The 14,937-nt window shown below is 39.7% G+C and overlaps 1 protein-coding gene across 2 annotated transcripts in view; it reads right to left on the bottom strand.

Annotated features, from left to right (window-relative positions):
- TNPO3 (transportin 3) overlaps nucleotides 1–14,937 on the bottom strand; it is a 101,636-nt gene that overhangs the window by 58,038 nt on the left and 28,661 nt on the right. For both annotated transcript variants that reach the window (XM_032276017.1, XM_032276018.1), the window contains 3 exons: nucleotides 9,698–9,898; nucleotides 8,722–8,795; nucleotides 6,381–6,537 (listed from right to left, as the gene is read on the bottom strand). In XM_032276017.1, coding sequence (XP_032131908.1) covers nucleotides 6,381–6,537; nucleotides 8,722–8,795; nucleotides 9,698–9,898 — 432 coding nt within the window. The remainder of the gene's footprint in view (nucleotides 1–6,380; nucleotides 6,538–8,721; nucleotides 8,796–9,697; nucleotides 9,899–14,937) is intronic.

Raw genomic sequence — 14,937 nt, 5'->3', positions numbered from 1 at the left:
GAAGAAAAAGAATTTAAAAAAAAAAAGAAAAAGAATACAGGAAAGGGGAAGAAAGAGGAAGAGGAAGAGGGAGAGAGAACAGGGGTGTTGCTTTATTGCCCGGGCTAGAATGCAGTCTAAAACTGGGTATGCCTGTAATTGTGTTTAATAATAGAGACATAAAAAAAAATGAGGGAATAAAATAATTAACAAGCAGCCAACCAATATTTCATTTAAACCTGTAAATACGTGTGATGTAGTACTGATAAGAGTGTATATTTTGTGTATTTAAAGTGGAGAGTTCTATGAATGTTAATTAAGTCTACTTGTTCCAGATCTGAGTTCAAGTCCTGGATATCGATGTTAACATTCTGTCTCATTGATCTATCTAATATTGATGTTGAAGTCTCCCGCTATTATTGTGTGGGGGTTCAAGTCTCTTTGTAAGTCTTATATATCTGGGTATTTCTGTATTGGGTGCATATATGTTTAGGATCTTTAGCTCTTCTTGTTACATTGATCCTTTTATCTTTATGTAATATCTTTCTTTGCTTCTTTTGATCTTTATTGCTTTGAAATCTATTTTATCAGCAAAAATTGCAACTCCTGCTTTCTATTTATTTATTTTAGCTCTCCATTTGGTTGGTAAATTTTTCACCATCCCTTTGTTTTGAGTCTTTATGTATCCTTGCATGTGAGATGGATCTGGATGTAGCATACCAATGGGTCTTGGCTTTTTTTGCCTGTCTGTGTCTTTGGATTGGGGGATTTAGTCGATTTAAATTTAAAATTAATAACAATATATGTGTGTTTGATACTGTCATTTAATGTTAGCTGGCTGTTTTGCCCATTAGTTGATGCAATTTCTTAAATATGTTGATGTTCTTTATTTTTTGGTATTTTTTAGAAAGGCTGATACTAGTTGTTCCTTTCTATTTGTAGTGGTTCTTTCAGAAGCTCTTGTAAAGCAGGCCTGGTGGTGATGAAATCTCTGAGTGCTTGCTTGTTCACAAAAGATTTTATTTTTCCTTCGCTTATGAAGCTTAGTTTGGCTGGATGTAAAATTCTGGGTTGAAAGTTTTTTTCTTTAAGGATGTTGAATATCGGCCCCCATTCTCTTCTGGCTTGTAGGGTTTCTACTGAGAGATCTGCTGTGAGTCTGATGGGCTTCCCTTTATGGGTAACCTGACCTTTCTCTCTGGCTGCCCTCAGTATTTTCTCTTTCATTTCAACCCTGGTGAATCTGGCAATTATGTGCCTTGAGGTTGGCCTTCTTGAGGAATATTTTTGTGGTGTTCTCTGTATTTCCTGGAGTTGAATATTGTCCTGCCTTGCTAGGTTGGGAAAGTTTTCCTGAATAATATCCTGAAGCGTATTTTCCAGCTTGGACTGATTCTCTTCGTCACATTCAGGTACACCTATCAAACGTAGATTAGGTCTTTTCACATAGTCCCATATTTCTTGGAGACTTTGCTCGTTCTTTTTTATCCTTTTTTCTCTAATCTTGTCTTTTTGTTTTATTTCATGAAGTTGGTCTTCGACCTCTGATATCTTTTCTTCTACTTGATCAATTCGGCTGTTAAAACTTGTGCATAGTTCGCAAAATTCTCGTGTTGTATTTTTCAGCTCCATTAATTCACTTATATTCCTCTCTAAATTGTGTATTCTTGTTAACATTTCGTCAAACCTTTTTTCAAAGTTCTTAGTTTCTTTGCATTGGGTTAGAACAAGTTCTTTTAATTCCCAGAAGTTTCTTATCATCCACTTTTTAAAGCCAGCTTCTGCTAATGGAACACAGTCTTTCTCCATCAGGCCTTGTTCTGTTTCTGATGAGGAACTGTGATCCCCTGTAGAGGGAGAGGCGTTCTGAGTTTGGGTATTCTCAGCCTTTTTAGGCTGTTTTCTTCCCTTCGTTATAGATTTATCCATCTGTGGTCTTTATAATTACCGTCTTTATAGTTGGGTTTCTGAATGGACGTCCAACTTGTTGATTCCCGGCGCTAGAATCTGAGCAACCCACTGCTCCGGCCAAAACAGCGGCTTTAAGATTGATGGTGCTTTTCTGACTCTGCACCAAGAACCGCCACACCAAGGCAGCGGCAAAACCGCCTCACCGGCCTCAAGAGTCACGCTGGCGACAGGTGGGGCTCCTCCGCTGGGAATCTCCTGGTGTGTGAGCAACAAAAATTGATCTGAAAGTGTGTCGTCCTCTCGTTCTCTGCTCTTTCAGTGGGAGCCGCAATCCCGAGCTGCTAGTGATCAGCCATCTTGGATCTCTCTCAAGTCATGTCATTTTAACAAGGAAGAGGATGTGGGACTGTGACTAGGAACCTGATACAAGGCATCATTCTAGACTGGATATTCTTTGTAAAGAGTCTTCCTTTCTTTTCTTTTCTTTCTTTCTTTTCTCTCTCTCTCTCTTTCTTTCTCTTCCTCCCTCCCTCTCTCCCTCCCTCCCTCCCTCCTTCCTTTCTTTCTTTTTTCTTTCTTTTTTTTTTGAGATGGAGTCTTGTGCTGTCACCCAGGCTGGAGTGCAGTGGCGCAATATTGGCTCACTACAGCCTCTGCCTCCCGGGTACAAGCAATTCTCCTGCCTCAGCCTCCCGAGTAGCTGAGACTACAGGCGCGCGCCACCATGCCCAGCTAATTTTTATATTTTTAGTAGAAACAGGGTTTCTCCATGTTGGCCAGGCTGGTCTCGAGCTGACCTCGTGATCCGCCCGTCTTGGCCTCCCAAAGTACTGGGATTACAGGTGTGAGCCACTGCGCCTGGCTTGCGAAGAATATCTTTGGACCAACTGGTGAAATGTGAATATGGTCCAGGTTTATGAGATGATATGAAAATTTACTAACATGAAAAGGTAAACAGATGACTGAAAAAGCAAGATGCAGAAGAACAGGTAAAGTATAATCTCATTTGGGCTTAAAACATCTCTATATATGTCCATAAAGAAATATGTTCATAGAGGATATGTATTAAAGGGTTAGCAGTATGATCTCCAGATGGCTTGAGTGTAATTTGCTGTCCATATTTTCTAATTTTCCATAGAACTATTTCATTAAAATAAATGGCTAGGTGAAAATCATGTATTTAACTTAAAAGAATTATTTTCCAATTTTTTTTTCTTTTTCTTTTCTTTTTTTTTTCAGACGGAGTCTCCCTTTGTCATCCAGGCTGGAGTGCAGTGGCGTGATCTCAGCTCATTGCAACCTCCGCCTCCTGGGTTCGAGTGATTCTCCTGCCTTAGCCTGCCAAGTAGCTGGGACTAGAGGAGCCTGCCACGATACCCACCTAATTTTTGTATTTTTAGTAAAGACGGAGTTTCACCTGTTGGCCAGGCTGGTGTTGAACTCTTGACCTCAAGTAATCCGCCCACCACCGCGTCCCAAAGTACTGGGATTACAGGTGTGAGCCACGGCACCCGGTCCTCCAATGAATTTCTATTACAAAACTGAATGCAATTTTTAATAATTTTTTTTTTTTTGAGACAGAGTTTTGCTCTTGTTGCCTAGGCTGGAGTGCAATAGCGTGATCTTGGCTCACCGCAATCTCTGTCTCCCAGGTTCAGGCCATTCTCCTGCTTCAGCCTCCTGAGTGGCTGGGATTACAGGCATGTGACACCATGCCCGGCTAATTTTGTATTTTTAGTAGAGACGGGGTTTCATCCATGTTGGTCAGGCTGGTCTCGAACTCTCGACCTCAGCTGATCCGCCCGCCTCGGCTTCCCAAAATGCTGGGATTACAGGCATGAGCCACCTCCCAAAATCATGAGATTACAGGCGTGAGCCACCATGCCCGGCTATATATATATTTTTTCAAACAAAAAGATCTATGATCTCGCAGTACTGAAACACAGCACTGAAAAATAATTTACTACAGGTTAAGTATCCCTAATCCAAAACTCCAAAATGCTCGAAAATCCAAAACTTTTTGAGTGCCAAAATAATGCTCAAAGGAAATGCTCGCTGGAGCATTTCAGATTAGGAATGCTGAACCAGTAAGTATAATGCAAATATTCCAAAATTTTAAAAACTCAGAAATGCTAAATACTACTTTTTTTGCCCTACCCTAAACACTTCTGGTCCTAAACCTTTCAGATAAGGGATATTCAAGCTGCATACCCACATTAATTTTGAGAAAATTCAGCTGGAAAGACCTAAAAATGAGATGTCGGCTAATCAATTTATTACCATCTACTTTAGGAACCAGTAAACATTTTCTATAAAGAATCAGATAAACATTTTACACTTTGTAGGCCATATGGTCTCTGTGAAAAATACTCAATTATGCTGATATATTCCAAAATAATGGAAAGACAAAATATAACCAAATAAGTATAACTGTGTTCCAACAAAGAGGCAGCCAACCCATAAACCATAGATTTACCTACTCCTGCTCTAGAGTATTAAAAATGCCAACTAATCGAAAGAAGCTTAACCACCTCTAATTCTTTTAAAAACAATGTGTCTTAGCTCATCTGTAATGCAATACTGCTCAAAGGTCAAGTAAAATCTTCTATCACCGCCCTCTCAAAATTTCAGTTCACCTTAAAGAGAGGATCGATCCTTTCTTTTATATTTCACAATATACAAAATTAAATCAAAATGTATTAAAGACTTAAATGTAAGATGTGAAACTATAAAACCACAACGATAAAACATTAGGGAAATGCTGCAGGACATTGATCTGGGCAAAGATTTCTTAAGTAAGACCTCAAAATCAAAGGCAACCGAAGCAAAAACAGTCGACAAAGGGATTACATCAAGCTAAAAGGCTTCTGCACAGCAAAACAATCAACAAAAAGAGGCAACCTACAGAATAGGAGGAAATATTTGCAAACTACCCATTCAACAAGAGATTAATAACCACAATATATAAGGAACCCAAACAACTCAATAGCAAAAAAAAAAAAAAAAAAAAAAAAAAGATTAAGCAATAGGCAAAAGATCAATAGCGAATGCTGGCAAAGATGCAGAGAAAGGGGAATGCTCATACACTATTGGTAGAAATGTAAAGTAGTACAGCCATTATGAAAAACAGTATGAAAGTTTCTCAAAAGACCGAAAACAGTACTACCATATGATCCAGCAATTCCACTGCTGAGTAAATACCCAGAAGAGAAATCAGCATATCAAGAAGATGTCTACAATCCCACGTTTATTGCAGCACTATTCACAAGAACCAAGATATGGAATCAACCTAAGTACCTATCAATGGCTGAATGGATAAAGAAACAATAATGGTATAGATACACAATGAAATATTAGCCACAAAAAGAATAAAATCCTGTCATTTGCAGCACCATGGATAGAACTGTTGGACATTATGTTAAGTGAAATAAGCCAGGCACAGAAAGACAAATATCACATGCTTTCACTCCTATGTTGGAGTGAAAGAAAATGGATCTCATAGAGGTAAAGGGTAGAATGATGGTGATCAGAGGCTAGGAAGGGTAATGGGGAGGGAAGGATGAAGAAAGGTTGATTAATGGGTACACAAATACAGCTGAATAGAAAGGATAAGTTACAGTGTTACACAACACAACAGGGTGACTGTAGTCAATAATTTATTGAGTACTTCAAAATAGCTAAAAGATTTAGAACGTTCCCTACACAAAGAAATGATAAAGGTTTGAGGTGATGGATATCTCAATTTGATCATCATCTGATTTGATCATCACACATTATATATTTGGATAAAAACAATACATGCGGCTGGGCACAGTGGCTCACAACTGTAATCCCAGCACTTTGGGAGGCCAAGGCAGGCAGATCACTTGAGGTCAAGAGTTTGAAAACCAGCCTAGGCAATATGGCGAGACACCTGTAGTCCCTGCTACTCAGGAGCCTCAGGTGAGAAGATCACTTGAGCCCAGGAGGCTGAGGTTGCAGTGAGCTGAGATCATGCTACTGCACTCCAGCCTGGGAAACAGAGACCCTGTTTCAAAAAATAAAAGTAACACATATAACCCCATAAATATGTACAACTATTATGTATCAGTTAGAAAAAAAAAGGAAGGATCCTTTCTTAGTAAAGTAGGTTTATACACACTTCCCTCTGCATGATCCTTTATTAACAGCCAACAGTTTAGAGCATTAAGCAGAAGTGCACAAGATACATAATGAGACGGCCTTAGTTCAAATTCTGAATTAATAGTTGTATAACTAAAGTCCATTTTTCATTCATAAAACAGATAATGTCACCTTTAGAGGAGTATACAAAAGCTTAAAAAGCATGGATTTTGAAAGTATGTTGTAATGGTAAGGTATTACATAAATGCCAAAGCATCATCATTAAATTTTGTGAAGAAAGCTATTTCACAATAATGCAATTGGATTACAAAATATCCACCATGGCTTTCTGCCTTTACGAAGCAACTTAGTATTTCAAATTTACTTACCAATAGAGATACTACTGTACTAGAGTAGAAGGCCAAATCTTCTATGATTTCTGTGCGTCGGTTAGCTCCAATTCGTAAGGAACGACTATGTACTTCTTCAGGTAGCACTGTAAGGATCTCCAGCAAAAAAGGCAAAGAAGTCACATCATTGCTGTATCTGCAAAAGAAAAAGGGGAGTATGTTATTTACAGCCAAGAAATACACAATCACATAAAATAACAGCCAGGAGAGTAACTCACAACAACAAAAGCAGCATTCCTACCACTGTTCAGGGGGAGAAAAAAAGATATAAACATAAATGCCCTTCATAATTAGTTAAGATTAAAAAAAGACACAGTTATTCAATGAAGCACAGCCGTTACAATGAAAGTGGTATCTGTATGTGCTACCATGAAAAATGTCCACAATGTAGTAAGTAAAAAACATGTATGAAACATACTGAATATAGCTGAACAAATACATAGGTATATGTACATTCAAATATATATGTACTCATTTATTTTAAAATACATAAAGAAAACTCTACATAGCCAACTGTTAATAGTGGTTATTTATAAAATACAGGATTAAGGGTCAGGTGTGGTGGCTCATGCCTATAATCCCAGCACTCTGGGAGGCCAAGGCAGGAAGATCACTTGAGCCCACAAGCTGGAGACCAGCCTGGCCATCACAGGGAGACCACATTAAAATTTTTTAAATTAGTCAGGCATGGTGGTGCGCATCTGAAATCCGAGCTACTCGGGAGACTGAAGCAGAAGGATCTCATGAGTCCAAGAGGTGGAGGTTCCAGTGAACCATGATCACACCACTGCACTTCAATCAACATGGGTAACAGAGTGAGACCCTGTTTCAAAAATAAAATAAAATATAAGGATAAGGAGAGAGGATGGGGTTAATTTTGCACTTTGAAGGCTTCCATACTGTTAGAACTTTTTCAAGGGGCATGTGTCAATTTCCCCAACAAAAATTTTCTTTAAAAAATAAACTATCCACTCAGGAGGCTGAGGTGGGAGGATCACTTGAGCCCAGGAGGTCAAGGCTGAGGCTGCAGCGAGCCATGACTGTGCCACTGCACTCCAGCCTGGGTGACACAGCAAGACTGTGTCTCCAAAAATATAAAAATAATTTTTAAAAAAGTTATCTAGGCTGGGGGAGGTGGCTCACGTCTGTAATCCCAGCACTTTGGGAGGCCAAGGCGGGCAGATCACTTGAGGTCAAGAGTTCAAGACCAGTCTGGCCAATGTGGCGAAACCCCACCTCTACTGAAAATATAAAAATTAGCCAGGCATGGTGGTACATGCCTGTAATCCCAGCTACTCGGGAGACTCGGACAGAAGAATCGCTTAAACCCAGGAGGCAGAGGCTGCAGTGAGTTGAGATCATGACATTGTATTCCAGCCTGGGCGACGAGCAAAACTCTGTCTCAAAAAAAATAAATAAAAAAGTAATAAGTAATCCATACAAAGGCTTTAATGACATGCTACATTGGAGGTAAAAAGTACATCTACTTTATTCAAAAATAACTTCCCAACCAAATGCAAGCAAATATCAAGGTTATCTTGCCAGGACTCCCAGAAGAAAATGGTTTTTTCAAAGTAGCAAGCTCTGTGTGTCTAAAAAGAATATTGTCCCCCTGACAGACATGAAACAAACCCCAATTAGTAAGAACATATATTCATAACAACCTCCCATTTAATATAATCTTAAATTCTACACTATTTTTATAAAATGTCTACATCGCCAGTTAGTGAGAGTGATCCAGAAGGCAATAAAAGACTTTACTGCAATTTATTTAAGAAGTGTGGGTTATGGCCGGGCGCAGTGGCTCAAGCCTGTAATCCCAGCACTTTGGGAGGCCGAGGCGGGTGGATCACGAGGTCAAGAGATCGAGACCATCCTGGTCAACATGGTGAAACCCCGTCTCTACTAAAAATACAAAACATTAGCTGGGCATGGTGGTGCGTGCCTGTAATCCCAGCTACGCAGGAGGCTGGGGCAGGAGAATTGCCTGAACCCAGGAGGCGGAGGTTGCGGTGAGCCGAGATCGCGCCATTGCACTCCAGCCTGGGTAACATGAGTGAAACTCCGTCTCAAAAAAAAAAAAAAAAAAAAAAAAGTGTGGGTTACATAAATTACTAGAGTCTTTTATAACCCACACGATATATTTCGGTAGTATTTAAAATTTTAGATAAGTTTCACTTAATATAACAAAGGTTAATAGCATAAGTCTATGTTAAGCGTTCTGGGAAATAGTCAAATATCTAGCTACTTCTAACAATTTTCTCTGTGAGGTTTAATGGCAACTCCAAATGCTAATATACAATCAATACAAATTACTTACTTTTCCACCAATGTTTGCACACATCCCTTCCAGGAAGGCATCTGTAGGGCAAGATCTGCTATTGCTAAAGCCAGCTAATAAGAGATTAAATAAATGAAGACAGATGAACAGAAACAGGGTTACAATAAATATTCATTGGGAAGCAAAGAAACTACATTTCTTCCAAACAATATGATAACTAAGACTAACTCCCCCTCCCTCATTGCTCCCAACTTCCAACTATATATACCTGGTGTAAACTGTTCTGGGTTAGCTATAAATTGCTGAAATTTAAGAGTTAACCTTTAAAAATTAAAAAACAAAAACAAAAAAAGAAGTCAGAAACAACAGATTACAGACATTCCTCAAAATATATCAACATTTACTTTTATTTGGCAATACCATAGAACTCCACAGATATATAAATTATACTTTGCAAAGGTCAAAGCTACTAACAAACTCAGACCTTTGACTCAGTTCTCAAGCAATGGATTGCCATTTCCCTTTCTTTCCATTTCTCATCTTGAAGACTCAAGCGAAAACCTCTTCTTCAAGGGCACGTCTATGACAGGCATAGAATACATTTGAGCAGATACTCACAGAAGCTTCCAGTTTTCCTATCTAATGTATTTCCCTGTCTATGGGAGAAAGGACAGATGCTCTAGTTCAACCTTTCATACATGAGACCTTTACTAAAGCAAATTAGCCCCGAAAGAATTTCTATAAAGGCAACTATCTAAACTTCTGACCTAGCATGCCTGTGAAAACACATACTCACCTTATCCATTTCTGGTATTAAGTTAGTCTGAAATCAAATGAACTCTGAGATTAATACAAAAGATTAAAATTTTCATTTTTCTATCCACTTACAAGAATATAGCAGTGCATCTGTAATGAAGTTAACATTACCTCACATGGCCTAGCAATACCAATTAAAATAATCTTGATAAATCCAAATGGCCATACAAATTTCTCTAATGAGAAGCACAGGATTTACCTGCGTTACAATGACAGGTGACAAGTCTTTCAAGTTCTGGATATGGGTTAGCAATGAGTCCCGTAAAGAGGCATGAGAGTCTGTGGGGAGCTCATAAAATGAGGTCTGAATCTTCATTTTCATGGTCTGTGCAGCAAAATAGCATGATTCCACATCCTGTCGGATCTGTAACAACTGGTCTGAGATCTCCCATGCATGAACCTGAAAGCGTATTAGACAAAGATGTCTTAAAGAGGATGACTTTTCTCATTTTAATGCCATATCACCTCAATACTTATATAAACATATTTAGACCAAAGCATAACAAAAGAAAAATCTGAAAAGCTAAATTACCCAGTGATTACCTAAAATAATTACCTAAAATCTGACTCATTCTAGGAAGGCATGAGAGCTATCAATTAAATTAATAGATATAATCTTGTTGATTTGAATGACTGTGTGGGTGTGGAGAGTATGAAGAAAAATGTCCCAAAAATCTCCACTAAACTATAATGTTGCTGTAGAATTTTCAACCCTAATCTATAGTTGGATGTTTCTTCTCTTTTCTTGCTTAAAATAAAGCTTTGTTCACTCTAAGAATTGAATCCAGAAGTTTTTTTAATATATCTATGACTATGAGAATATATTTCATTTTGGTCTCAGTAGCCCTACATTTCAATTATTAGTTCCTGATAAAATAGCAGAAAAACTATCTTGGCCCAAGTAAATATTTCACATCCATCAATTATTTTCTTTTTTTGGAAACAGAAAAAGAAACAGCTCGCTCTGTCGTTCAAGCTGGTGTGCAGTGAGTGGCATGATCACGGCTCACTGCAACCTCTGCCTCCCAGGTTCAAGTGATGATCCTGCCTCAGCTTTCTGACTAGCTGAGATCACAAGTGTGCGCCACCACACCCAGCCAATATTTGTATTTTTAGTAGAGACGCGGTTTCACCATGTTGGCCAAGCTGGTCTTGAACACCTGACCTCAGGTGATCCTTCTGCCTCAGCCTCCCAAAGTGCTGGGAGTGCAGGCATGAGCCACTGCACCCAGCCCCTTCAATTATTGTCTGATGTATTTTCTACTTGGCAAAGTACTACACATGCTACTGAAATCATTTTCAAAGGAAAAATAAACTTATCTACAGACATAATAAAAAGAACCAAAGTATAAAATCTGGTCTCTAGTAGCTAACCACAAAATTATAAAGGGGAGTCACATTTTGAAGACAACTTTGGAAACAAAACCATGCAGTAGTTTGTAGACAACTAATTAATTAGATTAATTCTAATCCAATTCTGCACTAAACAGCCTTGGGAGAAGACTAACATGGACTGGCAATAATTGGAATCTAACAAATAGTGTCTACTGCAAAGGGGGGGGGGGTCAATTTCTTGTGAAGACAGAGCTCTTCACAAGTAATACATAATCCTTGTGTATCCTTCAAGATCTTTCCAAAGATAGATATGCAGCAAGTTAAGATATAGATGGTAGAATAAATGGCCTGTACAAGCTCTTCAAGTAAATGGAAAATAAAGACCCTAAATTTACTAATTACAGATTCACTGACATAAAACTTAGCTTTAGGCTGGGCATGTGGCTCACGCCTATAATCCCAGCACTTTGGAAGGCCAAAGTAGAAGGATCATTTGAGCCCAGAAGTTTGAGTCTGGCCTGGGCAACATGGCAAGATCCCGTGCCTCTACAAAAATTTAAAAAATTAGATGGGGACCAGTATGATGGCTCACGTCTGTAATCTCAGCACTTTGGGAGACTATCCCAGCTAACACAGTAAAATCCCATCTCTACTAAAAATACAAAAAAATTAGCCAGGCATGGTGGTGCGCGCCTGGGGTCCCTGCTACTCGGGAGGCTGAGGCAGAAGAATCGCTTGAACCCAGGAGGCAGAAGTGGCAGTGAGCTGAGATCGTGCCACTGCACCCCAGCCTGGGCAACAGAGCAAAACTTTGTCTAAAAATAAAAACAACAACAAAAAAACCCAGCTGGACTCTCAAATACAAAGTGTGAGACTGCCCACCCAAGCCAGTAAGTATAAAACCATAAAGAAACACAAAGGATTACTATAAAAGGACAGTGGTTACCTTTATGGGGAGGGAAGCAATTATGTCACATGGTTCAAGAAAAGCTTCCAGAGTGGAATGGCCAGTAAAGCTCTAGTTCCTTCCTTTTCTTTTTTTATAAAAATGCGACAAGGTTTCACTACGTTATCCAGGCTGATCTCAAATTTCTGGGCTCAGGCGAGCCTCCTGCCTCAGTTTCCCAAAGTGCCGGGATTACAGGTATGAACCACTGTGCTCAAAGTTCTGTTTCTTGATTTGGGTGGTAATTAAAAGGACATCCGAATATAGTAATTCACTAAGCTATACATTTGCATTGTTTGTGTTTACATTTAGAAAACAAATCAGAAACCAGGCGCAGTAGCTCAGGCCTGTATTCCCAGCACTTTGGGAGGCCAGGACAGGTGGATCACCAGGTCAGGAGTTCCACACCAGCCTGACCAACATGGTGAAACCACATCTTTACTAAAAATACAAAGATGAGCCGAGAGTGGTAGCGCATGCCTGTAATCTCAGCTACTTGGGAGGCTGAGGCAGGAGAATTGCTTGAGCCCGGAGGCAGAGGTTGTAGTGAACCAAGAGTGCACCACTGAACTCTAGCCTGGGCAACAGAGCGAGACTCTGTCTCAAACAAACAAACAAACAAAAATCTTTTTCCCAACTGCAATCTACCCATCAACCCAACAGGGTCAAGACCCTTTGGGAAAAAATTGTTAGCACAGTGCCACGTTGTGCAGAAATTAAATGGCAGAAACTAGCAGAAAACACCAACCATTCTCAATTATCTGTATTTCTGACTTTAAACATTTCTACCTCCTTTAAAAGTAGAGACCTCAAAAATGAAGGGCAGAATTAAAAAACAAAACAATTACTTGCCCCCGGGCAAACCAGTTATCTTAGAGGTAGAGATGCAAAACTGGTTAACTTAGAGGGTAGGGATGCAAAGGAGATTTATTTTTCAAGCACCTTTGATGATGTTTGAATTTTTTTTTTTTTTTTTGAGACGGAGTTTCACTGTTCTTGGCTAAGCTGGAGTACAATGGCACGATCTCGGCTCACTGCAACCTCCGCCTCCCAGGTTCAAGCGATTCTCCTGCCTCAGCCTCCCAAGTAACTAGGATTACAGGCATTGCGCCTGGCTAATTTTTATATTTTTAGTAGAGAATGGGTTTCACATGTTGGCTAGGCTGGTATCAAACTCCTCACCTCAGGTGATCTGTCCACCTCGGCCTCCCAAAGTGCTGGGAGTACAAGCGTTAGCCACTGTGCCTAGCTGGTGTTTGAAAATTTTGCAGGTGTCTTTTGTAATTACCTTTTTATTAAAAATAACTTGTACTTTATACACAATTTTTTAAAAAGTGATGCAGATCTTATAAGGCAGATCTTACAAGGTTTTTTTTTGACAGGGCCTCTCTGTCACTCAGGCTGAAGGGCAGTGGTGCCATCACAGCTCACCAGAGCCTCAAATTCTTGGGCTCAAGTGATCTGCCCACCTCAGCCTCCCACGTAGCTGGGACTACAGGCATACATCACGGCACTCAGCTTTTTTTCTTCTTTGTAGAGACAGATCTCGCTATATTGCGTAGGTTGGTCTCAAACTCCTGGGCTTGCCTGACTCAGCCTCCTGAAGTGCTAGGATTACAGGCACAAACAATCACACCCAGCCTGCAAGATTTTTTTCTAGCCAGGCGCGGTGGCTCACGCCTATAATCCAAGCACTTTGGGAGGCCGAGGCGGGTGGATCACGAGGTCAAGAGATCGAGACCATCCTGGTCAACATGGTGAAACCCCATCTCTACTAAAAAAAAATACAAAAATTAGCTGGGCATGGTGGCACGCGCCTGTAGTCCCAGCTACTCAGAGGCTGAGGCAGAAGAATTGCTTGAACCCAGAAGGCGGAGGTTGCGGTGAGCCAAGATCGCGCCATTGCACTCCAGCCTGGGTAACAAGAGTGAAACTCTGCCTCAAAAAAAAAAAAAAGATTTTTTTCTGTAAAATTTTTTTAAGGAAAGGTAGCAAAGCTTTTTAACACACGGGAGTTAGTTTCATGTCTGTATGCTCCCTATGCTCCCTAAACAACCATGCTATCTCTCTCATAACATTTATCGGCCATTTCAACTTTGGTTAAAACAGGCTATCTGGTATTATACCAATTCTCCAGCCAAAAACTATAAGAAAAGGTTCACGAAGACCAGGCTGAGGCGCGCAGATCACTTGAGGTCAGGAGTTTGAGACCAGCCTGGCTAATATGGCTAAACCCATTTCTACTAAAAATACAAAAAATAGCCAGGTGTGGTGGCGTGCACCTGTAATCCCAGCTAGAGGGAGGCTGAGAGGCTGAGGCAGGAGAATCGCTTGAACCCAGGAGGCAGATGTTGCAGTGAGTCAAGATCTCGCCATCGCATTCCAGACTGGGCAACGGAGCAAGACTCTGTCTCAAAAACACAAAAAAAGATTCATTAAATACAAAGAAGCTTTTTAAAGACACCAAAGCTACTAAGACAACTAAACTATGAGGCCACAGATCCCAGAGAAAAGGGAATGGAAAAGCAGCAAATTCAGTTCACTCTTTGGCTCCACTTTTCCCCTCACAGCATTTGCCAATTTGAAAGTGGAAGACAAGAGGCTAAGAAGCTGAAGAGCTCTGGAGACAGCCTCACAAGACTGGGGAAATAAAAACTGAATTTCAGAGCATATTGAAGAGGAGCCCTGGTAAATACTCCAAACTCTGAGTTAGGACTCAGCGAAGGAAACAAGAAATACACCACTCCTTAAAAATACTGATACATTAGGCCACAAAATAAGTCTTAATTTTCAAAGACTGAAATCATACAAAACATCTTTTCTGATCACAATTAAATAAAACTAAGAGTCAACAGCTAAAGGGAAACTAGAAATTTCACAAATATATGGAAATCAAACAATATACTCTTTAAAAAACCAGTGGGTCAAGGAAGAGAAATCAGAAAACATCTTCGGACAAATGAAGATGTTTCTCGACTTGGGTGGTGGCTAAAAGGACATCCACATATAGTAATTCGCTAAGTTATACATTTGTATTGTTTTCTATGTTTTTGCTTAGAAAATGAAACAGAACAACAATAAAACTCTAATGTTGCCTATTAAACTGAACTAGTATAAAATCTAGTATAAAACTGAGCTAAACTGAACTAGTATAAAAA

Source organism: Sapajus apella, unplaced genomic scaffold, assembly GCF_009761245.1.
Source record: "Sapajus apella isolate SASKATOON/1434 unplaced genomic scaffold, GSC_monkey_1.0 scaffold7, whole genome shotgun sequence".
Lineage (NCBI taxonomy): Eukaryota > Metazoa > Chordata > Mammalia > Primates > Cebidae > Sapajus > Sapajus apella.
Note: the sequence above shows the minus strand (reverse complement) of the source record. Positions and strands in the feature narration are given on the sequence as shown.